At 38.5% G+C, this 25598-nt stretch overlaps 1 protein-coding gene across 2 annotated transcripts in view; it reads right to left on the reverse strand.

The window, feature by feature from the left end:
• Positions 1-25437, reverse strand: part of CACNB4 (calcium voltage-gated channel auxiliary subunit beta 4) — a 354950-nt gene extending 329513 nt beyond the window's left edge. The window contains exons 1-2 of one of the 2 annotated variants that reach the window (XM_069080849.1): positions 24904-25437; positions 24270-24353 (exon numbers count right to left, since the gene is read on the reverse strand). In XM_069080849.1, coding sequence (XP_068936950.1) covers positions 24270-24353; positions 24904-24984 — 165 coding nt within the window. In that variant the 5' untranslated portion in view covers positions 24985-25437. Of the gene's footprint in view, positions 1-24269; positions 24354-24605; positions 24719-24903 lie in introns of those variants that run through there. The other variant, XM_069080850.1, reaches the window with a different exon arrangement.
• Positions 25438-25598: the final 161 nt, after the last annotated feature.

A 25598-nucleotide genomic window follows, 5' to 3' on the forward strand; every position in this document is an offset into this window, starting at 1 on the left:
ATAGACAGTGGGCTAGAGGCGCTTGGGTTTCAGGGTCCTGGGCTAACTCCATCAAGGTCCTAGGGGAGATGGTGATCAAGGTGGTAAAGGCTGTCTCACTTGTCAGACACATGCTACCTCTTGTTTCTCCCTCAGGGCACCCTGCTCTTTTAGACAGGCTGGCTTGCCAGTCTCTGTAGCATAGCAGTTGGTAGGGATGCCTGACCCCTCGAGGAGCTTGCATTCTAATTGAGGGACAACACATAAATAAATAGATACATACAAGATATCTACAGACAGATGGAAGGTAATGTGAAATTACCTTGGAGACAGACAAGGTGGGATTTGAGCAGAGTCTCATAGGAAGTAAGAAAACTAAGAGGCAGAGTTGAGGAAGAATACTTCAGGCATGGAGGATATATCTATCGCCAGGGCCAAAGTATGAAGATGAGAAAATGATTTCTATGCTAATAGCATCAAATGGGCAAGTATAGCTCAGATATAGAGCAAATGGAGAGTAGTAAAGCCTAAGAAGACTGGAAAGGCAGGAAACAGTCAGGTTATGAAGAGTTTTAAATGCCTAAGAGAGAGCTTTGTAACAGAGAGCCTCTAGACTGTGAGTGTATGTCTATGTGCTGGGGAGGGGGCGGCCAGCAGACAGGAGCTTCCTTTTCTCATTTAACTTATGGTTCCTCCTCTCTGTACCCTCCTTTATATCCACTCTATTTTAGTACTAATGTATTTTTTCAAAAAGGAAAGGGTAAGATGGAAATCAATTTTGTGAGTAAAAATGTTAATCCATTAGATGGAATAAAACTCCAGGTTTGGTTTGGTTTTGTTTTTTTTAAGACAGAGGCAAGTGTTACTCAGAGTATCTTTGCGTTCTTCTTGATTCAATACATATCTGAACCTGGGCCGTCCACCTAAGATTCAGAGGACCCCACAACAAAGGCAGTTGAGATAATAGAAGCAATCATCAGCAACTCACCCACAATACAACCACCCACGAAAACTATCACAAAGATGTCACACCATTTTTTATTTTTGTTTTTGCACTAGACCCAAATATTTCTTTAGTATATACCGACCCCTACACACCAAATCTGCTGTCAGCTGACAGCAGAGAGTTGGTGTAGAGATATATACCAGAGAGAAATGACATCACAGAAACAAAAACAGGTAAATAGAGCTCAAAGGCAGATTAACAAGAATTTTTCTAAATTGACAATAATAAAGAATGTCAAACATAAATTGAGCAAGGATTTGATGGTACATAAAAAGTTGACTGAGTGAGATATTAGCTTTTCTCTCTCCTCTCTGAGTTTCTAACAGCAATGCCAATGTGTACCTGTGTTCCCAATATATATATATCAGAAAAATAGAATGTAAAGTAACTTTCCCAAAAAATGACCACCCAAGGTGGGAGGAGGAAGGACCAAAAATAGGACTCAATTTTTGTTTCTTATCCATGTTCTCTGTTAAGTGGGGGATAAGTCTTAGAAAAAAAAAAGGTTCACCTTAATGAAAGAAATCAAAATAAATTGGAGCTAAATAATCCTTTAAAAATATTTGGTCAAAGAAACCACCATCCTCTTCTCAAATATTTTTGTTCTTACTTTAAAGAATGGTAACTGCGTTAGAAAAGTATTCAGATAATTAACTAATTTGATCTGGTGATGAAATTCTTATTCCAATTTGACTATATCTATCAAAGATTACCAGAACCTAATCAAGTCAATATGGGTTTAAAGCCCTATGAAATAATCTCTGCTTCTATATTCAGCACAAACATTAAGCTTATGCTTGACACAAATATCGGTGTCCATAGAAACTGCACAGCGACAAAGGCAGCTAAAGCATTTTTGTGGTTTTTGTACTACAAAACCTTTTTCAGGTTTTAAAATTATCCTGTCCAACTGTTATGCTATCACCTAATTCGATTTAACATAAAGCCTGATTTGGTCAGTTATAATGATGTTGACAAGTACAGGTCATGGTAGAGAACTAATCTGATGAGTTACTCAACAGTTAATCATTCCATCAAACCAGTTCATTGTAGTCTGCACAAGTGTGAAAATTATATTCACGTCACATCAGAAGAATATGCTTAATCATAATTAGTGTGTAACATAAACGATTTTGGATCTGGAAGTGAGTAACCAAATACTGCATGTTTAATAATTGTTGTTCACACTGAAATTTCTCATGCTATTAATATCCGAGTTCCCTTCTGTGACTTTAGGCTATTTAAAAAAAGGGAGGAAAAAAAAATCTGAAACGTTGTTACCATGGAAACTGTAAGCCGGTCAGCCCATCTGCTAAAGAGGATGTAAATTTTGTAAGTGGAAATTTAAAAAGCTTACTATAAGAAGTAACTTCATCAAATAACAGATTTTTTTTTCAAAAGCTGATGGAAATCTGGCTAACTGCCACATACAAAATTTGGGACTGATATTATTTTGTTATTACTATGCAATAACCTGGTATTAATAAACATTAATTTGTAATGTTAGTAATCATTCTTTTAAGAAAGAATGTGCCAGTAGCTCTGTGTTATGCCTCTGGTGATTTGAATTACACTGTAGCCCTGTCTACACAACTGTCTGAAGAAAATCTCATTTTAAAAATAGTTCATAAAAGACTAATTTTTGGTTTTTTTCACTATTTAAGCAAATGGATCTTTGATCGCATCATGGTAGATACTTCTTCCAATGATACAAGTCACAGTCCAGTTATGCCTGCTCATCTTGTGGTATTCTTCTCCATAGTCTCCCACAAATTCACCACAGAACATCAATAAATATGCTACGTGTGCCTTCTTTAGTATACCTGACATTGTGATGATATCAATAGAATAAGCAGAATGTTCATGGGTTAGCTCAAACTCTTACCAAACAACCAACCTACCTCCTCTTTCAATTAAACATTTGTTTGGTAATATTCATTTCACCATTTTTAATTTCTTTTTTGTAATGTGTTACAATCTATTAATGCCCATCAAGCACCTCTTTCCACTGCCCTTTGGACAATCCTCAATTTCGGCTCAACAGAGACTGTAGAATTCTATGACTTGAAACCATATGACAACATCACAATCAGGACGTCTGTGGTATTTTTTAATTGGGTCTTTGTTTCTATGAAAAGATTGGGATTATTAAAATAACTTTGTAATTTCCCAAAGGCAATACAGTCTATTCTTCTCCTATTCAATTCTAGTCCAAAAACATTTGCAATCTAAGACTTGTATACTGATGAACAATATTGACAGGTTAATGTCTAATGTCTAACTGTATCTCACAGCTTGGACAATAGACATTCTTCACCCATTTGATTTTTCTCCTATAAATGCTTAGGCTCATCTCTTTTAAGTGGCTAGATCTCATCAGTACAACTTGGTAATGTCCTACATTTGACGCAACCAGCACAATGTCATCCAGAAACAGAAGCATCCAGAAGAATTTACCATCCATAGGAAAATCTCTTCAACTTCAACTCTGTGATAGTGACAAACACCTTTGCCAAGCATAGCAAACCCCTTAACCACCTCCCCCATCTTATGTTTCACTTGATATTGAATATTCACAAGGCTATAAAGTATTTCAAGGAAATTATATAATTTTTGCCATATGTATGAGACATACCTGGATGGTGGAGAGACTTTAAGGGAGCATTTTGTTCTTTCAAATCAAATGTTTTTCTACAATCAACAAATGTGCACAGCAGGATTTTGCATTCTCTACATCTTTCAGTCAATTTTGTAATGGAAAAAAAATCATGAAACCCTATCTGTATTCTTTTAGTCTCTTGTCAAAGATACCTACACAACATATGTAGCATATTCTCATACAAGTTATATATCAAAGAGAAAGTAAGCATATGGGCCACTAGTCACTTTCTTTTAAAGGAAGACAATAAAATCTGAAGGCTTTTGTCCCCACACCTTTAGTCTCTTCATCCTCTTCAGGCATCCTCAGAATCAATCCTCCAATGCTTTCAAATGTTGTCAACATTCATATTACTATTCTTTATGTATAGCTGGTCTGAGCCAGCTGCTTTCCCCAACTTTCTTTTCTTCATTACCATCAATGTGCAACATCAAATCAACAAATGTTCCTAGATAGTTCAAAACTGGTGACTCCACTGTCCTTTATACGTTTGTCATAAACTCATTATAAACTAATTTTTTTCACTTTGTTATTCTCCTTCCAACCCTATCTTTAAATACCTTCAGGATATGTTTGCTTGGTCAAGTGTTCACCACACATCCTCAAAAATGATTTTCCTTCCAATTACTCACTGTTTTGAGACAATATCATTCATAATCTTCTACCAATTTTCTCCACAAAATTTTACAAATAAGCTAATTGTTCCATAAATCTGTCACTAAATTTCTATCCAAAAAAGCAGCATGGCCAAAATAATAATTCTTCTTCAACAACTGAGGTGTGAAATAATTCAGCACTCAGGTTAACTTTATTTTTTTTTCATCCTTTGCTACCTAATATCTGAGCCTTCTAACACAAGAGTAGTCCTTTACAGTGACTATGAATCAAACTCTAGTAATGCAAACACATACATACAGATGTACAAACAACTTTTAAGGGTTTTTTTGCAAGTTAAACAAAAATATTGTGTTGCACATCATATTTGTTCTGCTGTCAGAGCAAGATCCCTGTGAGGAAATCATTTCATATCATGACCATGAAATTAAAGGCCTTAGAAAATCTAAGGAAAATGGTTTTCAGGAAGATGCAGGCATTTAATATCTCAGATTCAACATTGTAAGGAAGTTTAGAGGTCACTTAATCCAACCTATACCCGAATAAGAATCCTCCCTACAATATTCAGTCTTTGAATGAAGATGTCCAGTGAGAATTTACTCTCCTATAATTTAGTTACATACATAGAGTATATGCTATCACTTCCATTTTGCCATGAGTTAAAGTTGCTGAATATTTCTGTGGATTACTGACTGATTCCACCAATCCAAGAACATCCTTCATTTGTACAGACTGTGATCCATCCATCCACAATTTGGGACTCCTGAAAAGGGCTGTCCAGATGGAATCCAGTGCACTCTCTTCATCCTGCTCATTTCTGGGTTTAGTGTATTTTCTACACAACTCACTGAAAAGATTAGAGAATACAAGTTCCTGCTGTGTTTATTTTCTGTTGATTACAAAAATCATCTCATTCAGTAGAGAAAAACATTTACCTTAATGGCTCTCTTTCAACAATGTGTCTCCTATACATATGTTAAGATTATACAAATTTATCATTGTTTGATAAATTTGACTAAGATGACTTTTTAAAATGATCCTCTGATTATCAAATGAGGCATATAACAGTCAGACATATGCCCAACAAATGGTACTCAGTGGTGCATCAGATAATGTCCTTTGTGGAATCCAAAGGGAACAGGGGGAGTTTGGGGCTGGGAACTAGAGAAATGGGCTGAAGTATGGCCCAAAGTACTCCCCTGCTCAATAAACCCCAGTGGCTCCCTCTTGGCCCTAGAATTAAATATACATTCCTTTCCCTGGCTTGTAAAACCCTTTACACCCTGATCCCAACCTCTCTTTCTAGACTCATTAAATAATTATTCTTTCTCCCATACCATGTGATCAAAACAAACTGGACTTCTCCATTCCTCATATTCCATCTCAAGTTTCCCTGCCTTTGCATTATCTGTTCCTCATACCTGAAATGTACATTTTCCTTACCTCCAACTTATAGAAGCTTTTTCTTCCTTCAAGATACGGTCAAGAACCACTTTCTATTTTCTAAAAAAAGACTTTCCTGATCCCCCTCAGCTACTAGAACCCTCCCTCCCAAACTACCTGATATTTAACATTTTTTGTATTTATTTGTATTTATTCCCTATATTTATGGTGTATATGCTTATATATGTGTGTATATACATATATATATATACTTGTCTCCCCATACTACTTACATAGAGTAGTCTATTGTTTCATTCTTTGCATTTAGATCCCCAATGCCTAGCACATGGTTAGCAATTGACAAATACTTGTTGATTGATTCAAATCAGGGTTCTACATGGGAAGATAGTATTGACCAGTTCCCTTCCTTAGACATGCTATGAGTCATCTGTGCAACACAGGCACTGTCTTGGGGGGTGGGGAGGAAGATAAGATTTAGAGGAAAATACATGGCTAACTGGGTAGCATGGGAATCTAGGACAGATGTCTGAGATAAGAGCAAGGCTGACAGGAAAACGAAAACACAGATAAGATGCACAGTAAAGCCAAAGGCAGAAATTAGGAAATCCACAGGAACCAAAAGGAAGGGGGAAAATAGTAAGGTCAACACATAGAGCAATTAGCAATCATTTCCAGGCAGCTGAATGGTCAGGAACATAAACCAACAATCCAGACAAGAGAGATGAAGAATTCAGACAAGGACTCTCTCTAGCAGAGCTAATACATTTGGTTTGGAGACTAGATCTAAGGTGCCTGAAAAGTAAACTAATCCTCATCTCAGATGCTCTATTTCTATCTAGGCACAGATCCTAACCCTCTCCACAACCATACTTTATTCCATCTAGCATATAGCAAGGCATCAGCATCTAGCCTGCCAACATTAGAGACTCCCTTCCCCATTCCACACCCTCTCCACTGGCCTGCCTTTTGCCTCTTGCTCAGGAACAATAATCAAATCAATATTACCATTCCTAATAGAAAAAGGATTGTAATTTACTGCTTCTTTATGACTCTACTCTCAATCCCTAAGACTGGCCACCATTCCCTGGTATGTGTTATACCCTTCTGTTCACAGGGGTTCTTAATCTGGGATCCATGAACTTTAAAAAAAAAAATACTCTGATAATTGTTTTTCAATATAACTGATTTCCTTTGTAATCCAACATGTTTTATGTTATGCATTTAAGAACATTTTTCTGAAAAGGTGTCCATAGCCTTCACCACACACCAAACTTTTTTAAGAACACCTGCCTTATTGGCATAAAAGTCTGTTGAAGGCAGAAATTGTTTCTCTTATATTTTCATCTATTCTCTTTTGTCATTGTATCCCCATTGCTCAACCCACACTAGGCACTTAATAAATTTTTGTTAATCGATTGCTCCCAATTTCAGCATCCTCCATTGTAGCCAGATGTGGAAAATGTACATTCATTTCTCCTCTGAAGGTTCAGGGTCCACAGTTTGAAACCAGTTCTTTCTCTGAGGATACCAATTAAATCACTCAACAAAGCATCTATCAAGTGCCCATAGTCCAGGCACTATCCTACATGCTAGGAATAAGACAAAAATAAAATAGTCTCTGCCCTCAAGGAGGTTACATTACATCTATATAAGAAATGTTGGCTCATGACATCAACCTCTTCGCTCAGTATCAAGATCCATTCTTGCCGCTGATATCTCAGACCTACTAATCATAATCGTCACTGTCATCGTCATCATCACCATCATGGTCAATATTTATACAGCACCTACTATATTCAGGCACTGTGCTAAGTGCTTTATAAATATTATCTCATTAGAAACTCAGCAACCCCAGGAGGTAGGTCCTATTGTTAGCCCCCAATTTACAGATGAGGAAACTGAGGCAATTCTTTGTGACATCCTGAATTCCTGCCAACTCAATTCTTAGGATCAGTCTCCTAATCTCATTTTGCCCTGAACCCTACCTTAGTGCCTCACTTTTAATTCTCTAGTCCACTAGTTTGGGCTCCCGATGGCTGCTCTTCCTAAACTCTGAACCTCTTGTTTGCCATTTCTAGGCTCTTTCTTGCCTTAAAACAACTCCTCTGGACTTGACTGTTGACCTACAGTAAGAGATTGTAAAACTCCACTGGCAAGCTCCAATTACTATGTTTCTTTTACTAGCCAACCACAATGTACATAGTTGAAAGAATGAGACATTTAAACAGCATAACAAAATAAATGACAAAAAAAGACTCTTCCCATGAATACAGAGGGCTTCTCTGATCAAAGGCATCCATACCACCAATGGAGTAGAGGATACACAAAGAGTACACATGGAGAAGGAACACAGGTGAATAGGAACTAATTCCAAGGCCTTGGGAGTGAGGAGTGGGAAGAAAGTGTAAGGGGACAATGAGAATTTCTTTCTGCCAAGAAATCCACAACACCCCTCTGATCAGGAATCATGGAAAAGATGAACACTCCCTGTATGACATTTCCCACCTAAATCAGAGCGTTAGCTAATGTCACTAAAAGTGAGAACTTCCTTCTTTTGAAAGCATGACTGCCTCATTACCCTCCTCAGTACCCACACTGAGCAATGTGTCAAATAAGACACACCTGAGAAACTAGAAGAGAATCAGTCCTGAAAGCTCCTAATTGCAGTGGTTTCAAATAATGAGAGTCTCTCCGTTCTGCTCACCTTAAGTAAAATTCAAAAGATGGCGACTCTTGTTGTTCATTACTATATATTTAAAGCACCATTAGTCATTTGCTCTTCATGGTAATTGAACACCAGTTATGCTCTACCAAAACACATTTCCACCCTTAATAGCTTCCAGGATGTATATCCGCGAAAATCTCACCACATTTCACAAATACTTCATTCCCACCATCCCACTCACAATTTTGCACATTCTTTCATGTTGCGTGCATATGTCTGAAGGAGCTTTAAGTTCATCATATTCTAAATTTTCTCCTTCCTCTCTTAAGCTTGTTCACAATAACTCTTTTCAGGGTCGTACAGATGGCATCAGCAGGATTCAAATCCAGGTCTCTCTACCCCCAAGTCCAGGCCTTCCCTGTTACTTCAAGTAACAAGTACTTCCTTAAAAGAGCTCTATAATCCTTGCTAACCTAATAATAAATCCTGTGCTTTACGTATGTAATATTTCAATTTCCCTTATTTTGAAGATGGCCTTGAGGAGTAAGATAATTTTTTTTTAAAGATTGGGTATCCCTATCAGGAAGTGCAGGGACCATTCAGTCTCTGCTGAGCACAGGAGTTTTGACCTGACTGTTTCCAACATGAGCCAATCCACCCCTTCTTTGATGACCTGGTGCCACAGACATCCTCCCTTACCAGGGGTTCACTATAATAATGCTGAACTTAATGCAAACACCTGATTGGCAGAGTAGTTCAGAACTCTCGAGCTCAAGAGATCTACAAGCCTCTGCAAAACCTAACCCCATTAGCTGCGATTATAGGGATGGGCCACTATGCCTAGCTAAAGTTGCTTTCACAAAGTCACAGAGGAAGTAAGAGTAGAATAGAGTCAAGATTTAAATAAAAAGTTTTTCATTGTGAACCCAAACTGCAGAATGTTTTCCATGCTACTATATAAGAGCTTCCTACTCTGGTGCCTCAACCTGGCATGGATGTAATCATGGGATTACTGAAGGCTACACTAGCAGAATGCAAGCTAAAGCAAGTCCTATGCCAACCTGGAAAGGCTTCAAGTTTGAGCTCTGCCGCAGACTATCACACAAGAATAAACCCAACTAAGGGCTTCTTATCCGAAGACTGGCCATAGGTGATATATTGTTTCAGTCACTTCAATTGAAGAAATCATCAACAAGAGTATAATAGGAGTTGGGATAAGTAAGAATGGAAAAATACTCACATCAATTAAATTACAAATATTCTAATACATTTATTAAATTTATTTGCAAAATGAACATACAAGTAGTCCCCAACTTACAAATGGCCCTTATTAAAAAAAATTAGACTAAAAATCAGTTGCACAGAACACAAAATACATTTCCCAATCAAAACAAGGATAGACATGGGGATTACATTTCCAGATCAAGCTTTAAAATGTGTATTTAATCTACGATTGTGTTCTAACTTGAATTTTAACAGTTAGGGGTTGAATTCTAGGTTGTGGTAGTAGAGAACCACAAAATAAAGGAGGAATTTTCTCCTCTTTTTCTAAATGCATAATTAATCCTGGGTAAAATTTTAGAATTTATAGTTAGAGATTGCCCCACCTCCCAGGCAGCCTGTGCCACTGTATTGCCACCAAGTCTCCCCTTCCCATAAGTGACTCATGATGCATAGCTCTGTACCACACCTTCCCGCAATCAAATAGCATTCAGTCAATACAAATGATCCTCAACTAGATTTGGGGAAGAAAGCAATCTGATTGAGCTAATTCACACAAATGTGAATTAATCCATAATTACATCAGTGTGTGAATGGCGAAAAGCTCTTTAACCTTTCAAGGATTACTAGTCTATTGAAAGGGAATGCTTACTAATTCACATGAATTTCTAATGGGTTAACACTTGAGACTATATAACAAAGTGAAGTGAAAAAATTCCAGCAGTATAGGGGAACAGCAGCTAGGAATACCACCACTAAATAATTCTAGTAATCTGCTTCCAGGGTCTGCTTTCTTCATCGTCCCTGATTATCATAGCTTCTTCCTTTCTTCCACTTCAGATGCCATAGATCCTCTAAGAGCTACAAGCTGATTCACAAAGAAAACTTGAAGGAAAGTAAAAATATAGTGACCAAGCAAAAGAATGGATCATTTGTAGAATGGGTATTTGTAAACCAAGAATTGCTTATACTGTATTTTAATATAATTCATCATGTCCATGTAAAACAGCAACACATTTCCATTTCCTCTACATTTTTACAAGGAACATCCTTTATTTTCCTAGTATCAATCAACAAGCATTTATGCTGATACAAAGACAAACGTGGAAGAGTTCTTGATTTCAAAGAGCTTACACAGTATCAGAAGAGGTAATATACATGGATATAAGAAGACACAAAAGAGACACCAGGTAATTTGAGGCTGTGAAAACAACAAAAGGCTTCATGAAGAAGGTGCCACTCGAGTCAACAAGCATTTATTAAGTGCCAGTTGCTGTTTTAACCTCTGAGGATGCAAAGAAAGAAAAAAAGATATCCCTGCCTTCAAGAAACTCACAATCCAATAAAGGAGACGATATCAACAAGGACTCCTTCAGGCTTAGTCTTGGAAAAATTAGGTATTCTAACAGGTAGATGTGAGGGAGGAGTGTATAATAAGCATGAGGTACAGCCTGAGCAAAGGCTTGGCGATGGGAAAGTGCCATGAATGAGGAAAAGTAAGAAGACAGCTTTACAGAATGAATAAAGGGGTATAATGATAATGAGGCTGAAAGGTAGGTTGGGACCAAGTTGTAAATGGTTTTAAATATAAAACAGGGTCTTATGTTTGATTCTAGGGATAATATAGAGCTACTGGAGTTTTATGGAGAAGGAGACTAATAGGACCAAACCTTCATTTTAGAAAAATCACTTTGGCAACTATGTGTAGGATGCATTAGAACTGAGGCCGGAAGACCAGTCGCTCCAGACAAGAGGTGAGCTTGTGAATATGAATGGAGAGAAGTAGACATTGACAAGAGATGTTGTAGGGGCAGGAACAACAAGATTTGACAACTAAATGGGATATGTGTGTGAAAGCAAGAAATAGAGAGGTTGCAAACCTGGGTTACAGGAAGCATGGTGCTATCCTTAACAGAAACAAGGACATCTGGAGGGAAAGTACATTTGTTAGCATGGAAACATTCTGTTAAGATGGAAAGAATGAAACATCTCCTCATAGACTTTTTAAAGTACTGAGCACAGTTATACTAATTTTGAAATAATAGTAATAATGATCCTAATTGTGTATATTATAACTATGATGTAGTTTCGATAAAGTTTCCTTTCAGGGTAATTTTCCATTCACCTATTTCCATGTGTGTGCACAAGTAAATATTTCACTCAATTAAATTTAACGTGGCAATTAACAACTGAATTGAAAATTAAAGTGGTATTATATACCACAGTATAAAACAACATTTAAGACACTAAAAAAATGAAACTAGTCCCCAAACTGAATTACTCCTAAAGCTCTCTGAAATTAGAAGCATATGTTTTCAGCTGACCTACTTCCTTCCCTACACTAGTGTGTTGATAATTAATTTTTATCCCCTAGGGAATCTCTCAAATATAGTTGAGCAGCACCTGCCACATAAAAATACAATTTTATATGTCATTTTTCCCATAAATATTTTACTTATTTTGAGCAGCAAACCTTCTAATATCTCTTTAACTGAACTATACAAAGAAGAAATATTATCAGTTACTCTGAGGCATGAATTATTCCCTACTCCTGCCCTTACAGGTTATTACAAACATCCAGGTGTTTCAAGGCAAGGAATGAATCATTTTGACTTGTGATTTTTAGGTGTCCAAAGCAGATCCACTTCTATTGTGGCACAGTGGAAAAAACACTGACTCTGGAATTAGAAGACTGGTTCAAACATCATTTCTGAGGCCTGCTACCCGTCTGACCTTCAACAAATCACTTAACCTCAATAAGCCTCAATTTGCTTACCTGGAAAAAGCAGAAGGTCAGACTAGATGGACCAGATCAGACTAGATAGACCAGGGACATTAAAGACAGTGGATATGACACTGGGCTTAGAATCAGGAAGACTCATCTTCTTGAGTTCAAATCCAGTCTTAGACACTTACTAGCTGTGTGACCCTGGGCAAGTCATTTAACTTTGCCTCAGTTTCCTCATCTGTAAAATGAGTGGGAAAAGGAAATGGCAAACCACTCCAGTATCTTTGCCAAGAAAGTTCCAAATAGGGTCATGAAGAGTCAGACGCAACTGAAATGACCCAACAACAGACCAGATGGAATCTAAGATCCCTTATGGTCCTGGATCTGTGACACTATAATCTTTGATGTATTTATGGATCTCCCCTTTGTGGACACTCCCTCAAACAGCACACTTTGCAATCCATTCATGCCTTCCCATCCTTTGCAACTCTTGTACTGCTCCTTCTGTAAAGCCCTCACATGGGAGCAACCAAAGATCTAAAGGTACTCCTTCAGGTCTCTTGACATTGCACAATATTAAGGAAAAAATAGCAACAATCTGCTCTATCATTTTTTAATCCCAAAGATCAAAGTCTGTTATATAAACTTCACTCTATACAGGTCTGGGTCAGTTTGCTCTGCTTGTTATAAGTAAGTATGATTCTAATAAGGCCAAGGTCACAGGCTTCATTACTATGGTGGTCAGGTAACTTGGTACACTGAGGAAAAAAAGAAAAAGCTTAGTTGTATACGCAGACTACAATCTAAAAATCAGTTGGTTGTCTTGGTGATACATTTATTCAAAATGGGACCAAGTGATGGAGATCCCAAAATTCTGTGACATTTACATTCAGGGCAGAAAAGCAACTAGTTCAACATATATCTGAAAAGGAACAGCCTCCATGACATCACTGACAAAAGGCTATCCAGCTTCTGCTGAAATATCTCCAATGCTTTGATTGGGTGTGTTTAGTAATGGAAAAAAACATCTTAAAGCACAAAATCAATACGGAAATAAGTCAAAAGCACTATCTTCTACATGAAAGTCACCACATAATATATATCATATGCCAGAAACTCCAATAGAATGAAATGCTGATTCTGAAAGTGTTTTATCTTGAGTCAACTTTTTTTAAATGTCAATTCTGTCACAATTCATGCTGGTTCACTGAGACTTTTGGGAGATAAAATGTTCAGAGACTTTAAGTTATTTTGGGGGGTTCTGTTCAATTCAGAGATTAGTCATTTACTATAGTTTGTTTTAATTCCTGGTTCAAATTTGCATAAATCATACATAAGCCTATCCAATATAGAAAGGGCAGATAATAAGAAAATAAGTTTCTGGCAGATATGTGACCAAAGTACCTAGTGCCTGGTTCTTGAGTTGCTAGTGCCTGCCCCTCTAAAGTTACCTTCCAGCTCCTCTGTGTGTCTTTAGTTTATACCTATTTATATACACCTCCCTCATTATAATATAAAGTCCTTTAGGTTAGGGTCATTGTTTGCTTTTGCTTTGTATCCCCAGTGTTTAATGCTTGACACTTAGTAAATGCTTGATAAATGCTTGTTAAGTAATTAATGCTTCCAAGTAGGTCCCTCAACCTCATAAAAAAGTGACTGCCTTTAGGAAAAAGTAACTTTCAACAACCTTCATCTGTACAACCTTCCTACATTCCCTTCTCCCTCACCCTTCACACCAGAAGAAATCAATGAGAAAAACCATTCTTTTACTTTTACAGGACAGTATAATTGGACTCATGAGTTATTTCACCCACTACAGAAATCTGTTTGTTTTTTGGAATTTATGCATTTAAGTGTCTCTTGATAACTCCCTTTCTCATTCTTCACAGCTGTCTGCTCCAAACCTTCTCTCTCCTCAAGCTCTTGACCCCAGTTTCCTGCCATATCCCCACCTAAAGCAGGAGACCTGACCTCTTCACAGAGAAGATGACATGACCATCAATTCTCTTCCCCTCATTCCTCAAAACTTCTTCACTTCATCAACCCATTCATTGTCTCTTCTTTCTTCTTGCTTCTGAGGAAGAATATCTTTGTTCCTGGATATCTCTTCTTTTGAGCTTATGCCTTCCTTCCTCTTCTAGGTTCTTTCTTCCATCACCATCCTCTCTCTTAAATGTTCAATTTCTCCTCCACTGACTTCCACATATTGGCTCCTTCTCCATTCTAAAAAAGCTTTTTCTCAACCCTTATACCTCCATTCCACTATCATCTCAAATCCCTCCCATTCCTCAATTAAAAAAAAAGTATCATATCTAAGCATGATACCTCCATTTCTCCCCAACCCCTTCATCAGTCATTAGAATCAGTCCTCCATCCCCACCATTCTACTGAAAATGTTCTCTCAAAGGTCACCGATGCCTCCCAAAATTTGATATTGTTAACGGTGCCCTCCTTTAGTTTCTAAAACATCATATTCTCCTGGTTCTATTGTCTCTCACCATTTTTCCTCTGTGTCCTTTGCTAGCTCTTTTCTCTGCAACCTCTTAAAGTATGCATTCCCCAAAACTCTGTCATACTTGGATCTGGTCTTGCTATTCCCCTATTCAGAATCTATCAGAGGTTCCCTATTCTTAGCTTTATGTACAAGGTCCTCCATAAACTAATCCGACCTATCTTCCAGCATTCTCCATACTGCTCCCTTCCACCCCTACATGCACTCTACATTTTAGCCAAATTCAACTACTTACTGTCCCCATGTGCCTCAACTATTTTTGCACCCTCATGCCTTCAGCTGTGCTGTTCCCTATAGTGGGAATGATCTGTTCCTATTGTGACTTGTTAAATCACTATTCATCAGTTAAATCCCAACTCCATTACCACCTTCTCCATTCTGAAGCCTTTTTAATCTCCCCAATAATGACCTCTCTTTGCTAGCCCTCACTCAGCACTGTGTTTGCTTATCTTCTCTGTACTTTTCAGTTACAACTTTCCACTAGTTGTCTGAAGGTGGGGACCTTGTGTCATCTAAATTTTGCATCTCACCAAACACTGTTATCAGCCAAGTCAGATCTGAGCCATTTTTGCTCAATTTTCCACACTTACAACTTTAATTTGTATTTATTGTTGACACTACTCCACTTTTTCTTAGCCCAGCACCACTGTACTTTCCAGAATATATCACAGATTCTAGATCTGGAAAGGATCTCAAGAGTTTATCATCTGGTCTACCCCAAATTGCCTTATCTTCAGTTAAGTAAAGCATTATTAACCCCATTTTACTGGTATGAAACTGATGCCCATGCCCCTTTGACATTCAATAAACTTATTATGTATAGAATGACGTGTTACAAACTAGGGATGATACAAAATTTAGATGTCACAATCTCTTTTCTCAGGAAGCTTATGTTCTAGTTGGTGGATAAAATATAAACACGCAAATATAGATTACAGGTGCATTATAGAAGTACAAAATAAAGTGCTTCACATAGGAGGTCTGAGTGGGAAACCTGTTAGTAAAAAGACAGGTTACAAAAGGTTTCCTGGACGAGGTGGTAGCATTTAAGTTGGACTTTAAATGATGGTGCAAGCAGCAAGCACCCCAAGCGTCCTCAGGGTTTGCTGCCAACACAGGTTCTTGGATATGCTTTGATAAAGGAAAGCAACTCAAAATGGGTTAACAAGCTTATTTTAATCAGTCAAATATGTATCATTTACCTCGTTCAGGGGAAAAAGGTCAGCACCCTGAACTTCAAAGTATACAGGCAGAATTAGCAAGACAGAAACAGATCAAGTAGATTTCCAAACTGTCCAACCATTACATCCATACCAAACAACATCTGGGTTTCAAAGCCAGGGGGCTCTGGACAACGGCTAGCCCAGAGTTTCATCAAATCACAGAACACTTCTCAAAGTGAGCCCCAAAACAAAGCTACACATCAGGGCTTATATAGCCTTCTCCTGGCTCAGAGAATGTAACAACCTTATTGACCCACTGGCCAATCAAAAAGTATCTACTGAAAACAAGCCTCCCACCCCAGGCTCCAGGTGCACTTTAGCCTAGGGGCAGGGAAGATCTTTAAAATTTACATTCCCATTACAGATGGACAAGAGTTCAACAGTCAAATAGGAAAGGGAAGACACTCCAGACACAAAGGAAAAAAATAAAAGACTCATCCGAGGCCAAAAAACTAGTAAAGGAGAATTTTAACCCAAGTCTCTTGCCTCCTGAATAAATTAAATGAAACTCACTATATGGTATGAAACTAGGTTTTAGTCACTTGTCACCAAAAGTCATTTTGACCTACCCACTTTGCCTTTTGCTAAATTTATCTTAATCAAAACATGTATATGTATCTTATCAAAATAAAAGAGTTGTTTGATGACTTGAGAACTTTGCATATAAGTCTCTGGCCTTCCAAAGCAAATACATTTCCTCTCATCCTCATAAGCCTCTATGAATTTCTATTACAATTACACTTATGTATTTTTAAAAAGCACTTCTAAAAGTGGTTAAAAAGACAGAGAAGATTAAAGTTTACTGTTTCTTATTACGCTTGAACTATGAGAAAAATGCATAATCTTTTCAAAACTGTTTGTAAATTACTTTCTATTTAACAGTTAATTTAACTACAATCCTAGAAAATAGTACCATCACCCAAGAGAGCAAGACATTAAACCAAGAAAAATAAAACAAGATAGTGAATGCTGTGTTTCATGATGAACCATCATAGTTCAATCACAGGTAATGTCCTGAACAGTTCATCAAGTTATCATGGTTCACACCTAATTACTGTTTCCACTTTAAGCACTTGAACAGAAAATCTCATCAATCTATACTCTAATAACACACAATTTGTTGTAACTTGGACAGAGGTTACATTAAAGTTGATTTTCTATGTGTAAGTAAATGTATTAAAAAGATTTCAACGGATCACAAATAATGCGTTTATAACAAACTTTTCACTTATATTAGAAGTACTATGTCTTATAAAAGTGAATATTGAAAACTAAGTTTACATGTAACTGAAAAAAATAAAATACTATTGGGGGGGGATACCATGTGCATAGAATTGACTAAATATCATTATACCATCCATTCATTCATTACAGAAGGTTCCCAAGATGTACTACTTGCAAACATTTTGTTACTCTAAGTACTTTAGAGCAAAAAAAAATGTTATTTTTAATTTTAACAACCTTAAAATACAATTTTTCAGACTTACCTTTCCTGTAGTTATTATGGCTTAGTTCAAATTAGTGGGATTTTACTGTACTTTCAACTTCGTAGCTAAAAGACAAACTATATTACAATTTCAAGGTTACGGAAGAATTCTCTTGGCTCACTGATTTCCCTATCTATAAAAATACTAGTATACCCAGGTATTTATAGGAAAAAAAAACAGATGAGTAAATCAGTTTTTGTTTGTGTGGGAAGACACTGGGGATTGAATCCTAGCTCCTACTTAGATTTAACAATTTAGTACATTTTTGTTTGGGAAGAATATTGTGGGGGAGAGGAATGGAAATTCAAGGAAGAATAAAGAAATCACTGCTCTCATGCTGAGAGTCAGGAATGTGTTACTACCCTCTACAGAGTTTTATTCTCTTTAATCAGCATCGAGGAGGCAATGTCCCACCATCTTCCAAAAAGTTCAAAACCTTGGGAAATTTTGTAGGTATGATGACAGGAAAGAATAGATTCCCTTCTCTATGCTCCCCAGACATGTTAGAATCTAGGAAAGTTGGCAAATATACATAATCCGTTATTTGTTTCACCTCTGGCATTCTAGCATGGGACTAGGAAATGGCCAAGCCCCCAGAGAGATGTTTTAGTTGTCATTTCCTGCTCATCATACCTTAAGAAAGGCAGACCCTGAACCACTTACATTCAAGTCCAAAACACTGGGTTACCACAAGTACCAGGTCCAATCAGTGATTTTAGCAATCCAGGTTCCTTTACTTTTCTGTGCCTTTTTTCTCTCTCAAGAATATGGGATATGTCAGTCCTCTACTACATATGAACGTCATAATGACAACAGGAACAGGTGAAAGTATTTGGAGCTGTTTAGAGGCAAGGCCCTATGAAAAACTCAAGGTAATTTCATCTTTTAATTTGAAAATTACTTCTTATAATTTATCTAAGATGACGTAAACTTGTGTTAGAATTAGTCTCGCATATCCAAACACCACAAGAAGGGAGCTAAGACGATGGGAGGGAAAAGAAATATACTACATTAGAGTATTGGAGGTCAGGTTTTTTGCTCAACTGTATCCTGCAAATCAATAGGATTTACTGAACTCAAAAGGACATGAAAATACACTCAGAGTTAGGTCAAAATTACTGCCTGCCCAGGAATTGGGTTTTTGAATTGTAAGTTTCCTACTTTCCGCTAATGCTATTCAAGTCTAATACTAGGACTGCAAGAATATCTTGCCAAAAGAGACAGCGTGCTTTCTCACACATTCAAGGCTCAATTTGGGAAGAGGTGTGCTGTAGAGAATTTGGAGAGAAAGCTGGCATAAACCTCTCCTAGAAGTTCATTCACCAGACTGCACCACTCTGGGAGAAGGGAATTCAAAAGTCACATTGAAGTTATATTTATAGATGGAGTAAAAACTTCCAGCTCTGCTAATGGAAATGAATCATTAAAATGTTCCACTGATTTACAATATTTAAATGACTGTCAAAGAAATTTTAAAAATACATACATCCATATATGAACTTCTGAAATAAAAGGCTAAATGACTTGCCCAAATGAATCATAGGTTGAATGAGGTACAGACTTTTGATTATCCAATCAAAGCAACGTCCTCTAGAACAACCATCTAAATTAATACATTCCCAGGGCCCAATTTTAATAAGCTCCATCTCTCTTTTCTATTTTCTTTTGCTCTGTGTGTGTGTGATTATTTAAGAAGAATTTAAGTAATGTGGGGGCACTAGGAGTCAAGTGCCCCTGGCCTTTTCCTTGCTATGTCTTGAATGATCAGATTATGGGATCCTGAGCAAAACATTCCATATCTCCAGAAATCAGCTTCCTCATCTGAGTTTGAAGTAGATGATCTGTCATTCCTTCCAGCTGTAGTATTACAGGATTTAAAATTTGTGGATAAACTCTTGTTGCTCTGAGATACAGAAATACACATACATTAGATTCTCTTGTTGATCTGAAAAACTTGTCTACAATGCTAAATCAAAATTATAGCTCAGAAGGATTCAGTGCCTTAATTGTATATTAGGATTTGACCTAGAATCAAATTCTACTGACCAGAAGAGGTGGGCTCACGCAGTCCCACTGTGTTCTGACAAAGTTAGGTGCACGCTATGTTAAGTAAGCTCTGCCCAGTGAACCAAGTGTATATAATAGATTATCTTTAGGCCTTCCTGAACTGAGTCAGCTTTGCAGGGAATTCATCTTCTTCCCCTGGAAATCATAAAGGCGGCCCTACTCGATTTAAAAAAACTGATTAAGTACATACTATGCAACAGGAACTGTACTAAGTGCTAGGATATAAAAAGCCAAAAGACAGCCCTTGCCCTTAAGGAGCTTACAATCTAATGACATTTATCACTCACTACCCCCTAAACTTTCAAGGCAGCCTATCTCCCAAAGCCTCCTGACCCTTAAGCATGTCTGACATCTTGATTTCAGATATTTACTGCACTCAATCCCATCTGCAAATGCAAATGGGCACCGGGATCTGGCTGGCATCCACTCCTTTCTATTCTTACCCTTGTTCATCACATGCTTCAGATCACAAGAGTGATCTTACCAAAGTTTATTTATAAGGGATAAGAGATTATGCATATTCAGGAGCATTATACCAGTGTAAGATAATTAGAAGGTTAAAAAAAATACCTTAGCCCCAGATAAGGCAACACTGAGAACTTCCTAATGTATTCTATTCAATTAACTTCATTTGTTCTGACCTGGCTGGGTCTCTGACACTCACCAGGTCAGGAGCCCCCAAATAACAATCTGACGCCCTCAGGAACCCAAGGAACATAGTGTCTTCTAGCCTCCAAATCCGGGGTTGACCCAGTTGGTCAGAATCAGTGCTCAAAATTGGATTTATTGGTCCATTATAAAATCCCAGTTTAACTCTTAGTCAATTAGGAAGCCACCTAATTTCACTGCTGGGTTTTTGTTTGTCTATTCATATTACTTGTAATTACTAGCTGGCTAGCCTCTCAGAGCAGAGGAGAAAACAGATTTTTAAAAATTAGACACTATTAAAGTTTATCCCTTGACAACATGACCTCAAAAAAAAAAGACAATCATTTAGAGTGAGAGGACCGGGGTTTAGGTCCAGGCTCTACCACTTTCTATATAACTTGAGTCAAATCATTTCACTCCAAATTGTGGGGTTTTTAGGTCATGGAATAAACTTTATGTGATAGCTTTTCACTTTGAGTGGGCACAGTATTAGCTATCTAGTAATCCCACAGTAATATGCGTGGATGGACAAAAACCCAGCAATTTCATCAGCTGGCCTCGTGATATATTAATCTTTTCCCCCCATTCAAGGTTCAAACTGATCTCTTAGCTTCTCACATGCATGATTCGTAAAAAAAAAATCTCTCTATGAGAGCAGGAATTATGTTGTTGTTGTTTTTTTTGTCTTTGTATCCCCAGCACTTAACATAGTACCTGGCATGTAGTAAGTGCTTAATAAATGTTTGTTAATTGATTGATTGGTACAAAGGTGCCTTCCAAATCAAATACAATGATCTTGTCATACCTAGATCACAGAACTAGAATGCTAGAAGAATTCTTAAGAGTTAACAAGTTAATTCTTCTATGTTTAGGTAAGACTGAACAATCTATTTCAAAGAACTCCCAGGAAAATTCTGCAGCCTTCCCTAGATAGCCAGTATTACTATCTGACAAACCTCTGCTCAGAAAACCCCACCTTATTAAAAATAATTTAAATCCATCTTTCTGTAATTTGATGATTTCAGATTATCAAAGTATAGGTGAAGATAGTTATGTTAAAGAACCTTTTCAAGGTTCTCTCCCACAGGCTGAACAAAACTAATCCTCCCGACATTTGCTAAAAGAAACTGTTTGGAAGCTTTCCTTCCAAGTCTCTGAAAGATTCTTTCTGAAAGAAGACTACTCCCAAATCCCAGAACTCAGAATTGACTCCTGGTGTTCTAACAAAACAGGAAACAAAGTCAATATTACCATAGGGAATTTGGAAAGCCACATTCATGAGACTCTACAAAAAACTAAAAGAGTCACTGCAACTCTTTAATTGATTCTAAGGATGTTTTCAGGCCTCTGTGCTACATACACATATATACTCATACACTTAGTTTACAACAGGCATAAGAAAAGAGATTTTAGATTTGATGAGGGCTTCCCAACAAGTAATCTCAACTTCATTTCCAAAAGGTCAGTCTCCATTCCACATTGCCAACCCCATCCTCTCAGCTGTGAACTGGATCAAACTTAAAGGAGACACAACTGAATAGATCTCTAGATGGAAACACAGACAACATAGAACCTTTTGATTTTGATTCTAAGAGTCTTGATCATACCTGAGCTCTTCAGGGGAAAATTACTTCATAAGCCAAAAGGACCCAAGGCAGAGAAAGAAGCAGTGTTGTTTTCAACATTAACAAGGTCCTCTTTGTGCTTATTACACAAAGTTCATGGAATTTCCACAAGAAATCGTATTACTCCCAGTGTTTCAAAAATTCAAATATTAAGAATTCAATCATTCAACAAATGTACTAAAGTGACTAATGTCTCCTAGGAACAGGTACACGGTCTTCTTATAGGATATTTCTTATTTGGTAGGGTCACGGCTCAATTTAATTCTATAAGGTCAAGGCAAATTCACGTCACAATTTTTTGTCTCCTCTGAAGAAATATGAAATTTCTCAGCTTTGTCTTTCAGCCATTTTGGTAAGCAGAGCTATGCTGTGCAGAAAATAAACTGGAAAAATGTATGAATAATCTCCTTTGTGAACCAAGTTTTCTATTTTTTCCCTTGGTTTTCTAAGCTAACACAAATATCTTCTAGATTTAAAAGAGTTCATTTTACTAAACCAACAAAGTCTTTTTCTGGAAAAATATCTGAAATATCTTTGACAGAAATATAAAAATTTATATCAGATGAGATTAGCCTGAAAATCATTTGATAAGCAGCAGTTAGGGTTTGTTTGTATTTTTAAATAAACTTGGGGAAGAAAACCAGAAGCAGAAAAAGAATATTGATCTTTGTGCTATAATCAGTAGCTTGCAATAGAAGAATAATGGGTAAGTGAAGTTGAAATACAGATAAAAAGGAAAGTTTGAGCCAAATTGTTCATAGGATGCCATGGTAATATGAAAGAGGTATCACTGATGTATAATTAGGGCTTCCAACAGTTTGCATCAATAAAACACTCCTAAAAATAGGCACCTACAAAATAAATACCAGAAAGCATCAAAATATTTTCAATGCTCAAATTCTTTTCAAAGATGAATATTTATATGTTTTATAAATAAATGGTGAAAATGGAAAAATATCTAAGTGAATCCCACAGTGTATTTACCTACTGGGGACTCATAATGCACATCTAAATGCTTAAAGAATGGTAGAGTGATAAAACCTGTTTCTGAGAAAGCTGATACATTAAATGTTAAGTAATCTGTAAATAAACCTCAAACATAAAGTCTCCATATGATTTTTTAAATACCACATGCATGAAATGTTGATTAGCCATCTTCAATTTGAGGCAAATTTTAAAAAAATGAAATTGCCTGGCAATCATAAGTTAGAAACACATCACACAAGAAACTGAGTGACCAAGGGGAAATGTAACTTCCCAAGGTCACACCAGTAATCCACAGCAGAGCAGGGGATAAAGAGCCTCCTAGTGCTGATGACCAGATCCCTGCAGTAACCCCAGAACACACACTAGGAAAACTGCTGTACTGGAGTCAAGGTGACTCACCTTTTCATAGTCTCTTCAAAAATGTGGCATCCCTGGAGTGTTTCATTTGCCACACATTTATAATAAAAATGAATACAGTTTGACAATTCAACAAAGTGAAAACTCTCTAAACATCAATTTTCCCTGGCAATAACAAATATCATCAAAACGCTCCATACACAAATTCCAAAAGACAAGACGTACTAATAGAAACTCTAATCAATAAGATAATTGTCCATCAGATTTCTCCTACTACAATTTTGTCCAGATCTGAAAACCGTTTTTCAAGTGAAGTGAAGCAAAGGAGCTTTCCTAAACTGAGAACAAACTTAAAAGAAAATTAGCTTCTCTGGTTCTCCCTCATGACCCAGGTTGTGCGGTCTAAATGAAAGACAGCCCGCCCCCGCCCCCCTCCACTCCACCCTCAGCATCCCAGATGACTGTCTATGACCCACATCAGAAGAAGTCCCTGTCCACAACTGTTTTCTGAATGGCAAGGGAGGCCACATCTTCCGAAGATGCTTTTTCAAATCCAAGAGGAGAAAACAGAAACTCTTCCAGTTCTGGGGCTCACAGTTCCCAAAATATTCAATTTCCTTCTTTCCTGAGCCTTTGAGCTCTTTCCCTTTCCACACAACAAAACTAATTCTAGCGTGGAACAAATATACTTCTCGAACTGGAGACATTCTTCCCCGAAACCATAAGAACCAAGAACTGGACTGGGGAGAGGAGTGAGGAGGAAGGGACACTGCGAGCCGAAGAAGCAAAAGAGAAAGAGAAGTTCCAAAATCAAATCCAGAAACAACCAACTAGCTCTAGCCCAGGCGGGCGTGTGTTTGTGTTGTCTGCTTGGGGGGCGGGAAGGACCTACAGCCACCTTCCTACACGTGGAGGCGGCTGCGAGGTTTCCACTTCGGAACCCGCCCCCACCCCGTTTGGAGTGCCCCGACTGCCTGGGCCAGGTGCACTGCTCCCTCTTTTTCTCCCCTTCTCCCTCCTCTCTCCCTCCTTATCTCCCTCCTCCTTCTCTTTCTCCTCCTCTTCCTCCTTCCCACTTCTTCCTACCTGTCTAAGGATGAAACTGGTCGAAGTGGTGCTGCCATCGGATCGTTTCAACCTGCTCCTCCGGGTTGTGGTGCCTCTGGCCACCTAAACTCAACAAGACAAGAGAAAAGAGGGTGAGGGCTTGGCGAAGGAAAGGGAGCTTCGGCTAAAATAGCAGGGTCACCGGCGGAGGAGTGAGAGGGCTGACCATTCATTCAATCCGCATGAGCCCCAGGCGGCTTTGGGTCCAAACCCTGAGTCCAAGTAGCCCCCAGCAAACACACACACACGGGCACACACAGAGACACACACGCACACGCACACACACACTCGAAAAAAGGAGCTACAAACACCCACCACATCCATTAACAAAGATTCGAAGGAGCCGGTTCAGAAGCTCCCAGCATCGGACTAGGGGGAGGCCAGCCGGCTCCTCTAGCTGGAGCAAGAGAATGAGAGAAGGAAAAGAAGCAGGAGGAGGAGGAAAAGGGAGGGAGGGAGGGGAGAAGAGAGGGAGGAGAAAGAGAAAAGAGGGAGGAGGCAAAAAGAGGATGTAGGGAGCGGAGGCTGCTGCTGCTGCTTCTCAGGACTTGGGGGTACTGCACGCCAAGAGCCAGATGGAGGTGGTTCCGAAAGCTTGCAAAGGAGGAGGTACCTGCGAGCCGGGGGAGTGCCGCCCGTCTGCAGCCCCGTTCTTGGTGTAGGAGGAGGAGGACGACGAGGAGAGCTGAGCCATGGTTTAAAGCTGCACGGCCTGCCTGCCCCCACTCCTGTGTCCTCACTCGGGCCAGCGGGCTTGGCCGGGCAGGGACTGAAAGGGGAGGGCAGTGACTTCCCTCACCCCCGGGGCCCTGGGCGCAGCGGCGGCAGCAGCCGGAGCAGCCCCTGATGCCAGCCAGCCTGCCTGCCCGCCAGGCGGATGGATGGCAGTGGCTCCCGCCTCCGGGGTACTTTTGCACGAGCTGCACCTTAAAGCTACAGAATCACTTTCTCCCGCCTGGCCGGTTGGGTTTTGGTGAGAGTGGCACAAACTCAAGGCGCAATGTGTTGGGAACAGAGAGCAGGGAAAGGGGTTTCATCGTGGATTTTGCTGCCTGATCTTACAGAGAGAAAACAAAAAGGTTCAGACTCTCCCCCCACACCCCCTCCAAACAACCGAGCTTTCCAGAAGATTGGGGGGGAGGGAGAGATAAAAATACTGCACAATTTTACATGAGAGACAAAGGAAACATAGTTCATGAATCAGGGACTTGGAGATGAAGACTGGTGCAGTGTAGCACACAGCTGAGAGCAAAGGTGTGTGGTGTGTGTGTGTGTGTGTGTGTGTGTGTGTGTGTGTGTGTGTGTGTG

This window comes from Petaurus breviceps, unplaced genomic scaffold, assembly GCF_028583685.1.
Source record: "Petaurus breviceps papuanus isolate PSGF00001 unplaced genomic scaffold, PetGlider_PUasm1.0 91133, whole genome shotgun sequence".
Taxonomy (NCBI): domain Eukaryota; kingdom Metazoa; phylum Chordata; class Mammalia; order Diprotodontia; family Petauridae; genus Petaurus; species Petaurus breviceps.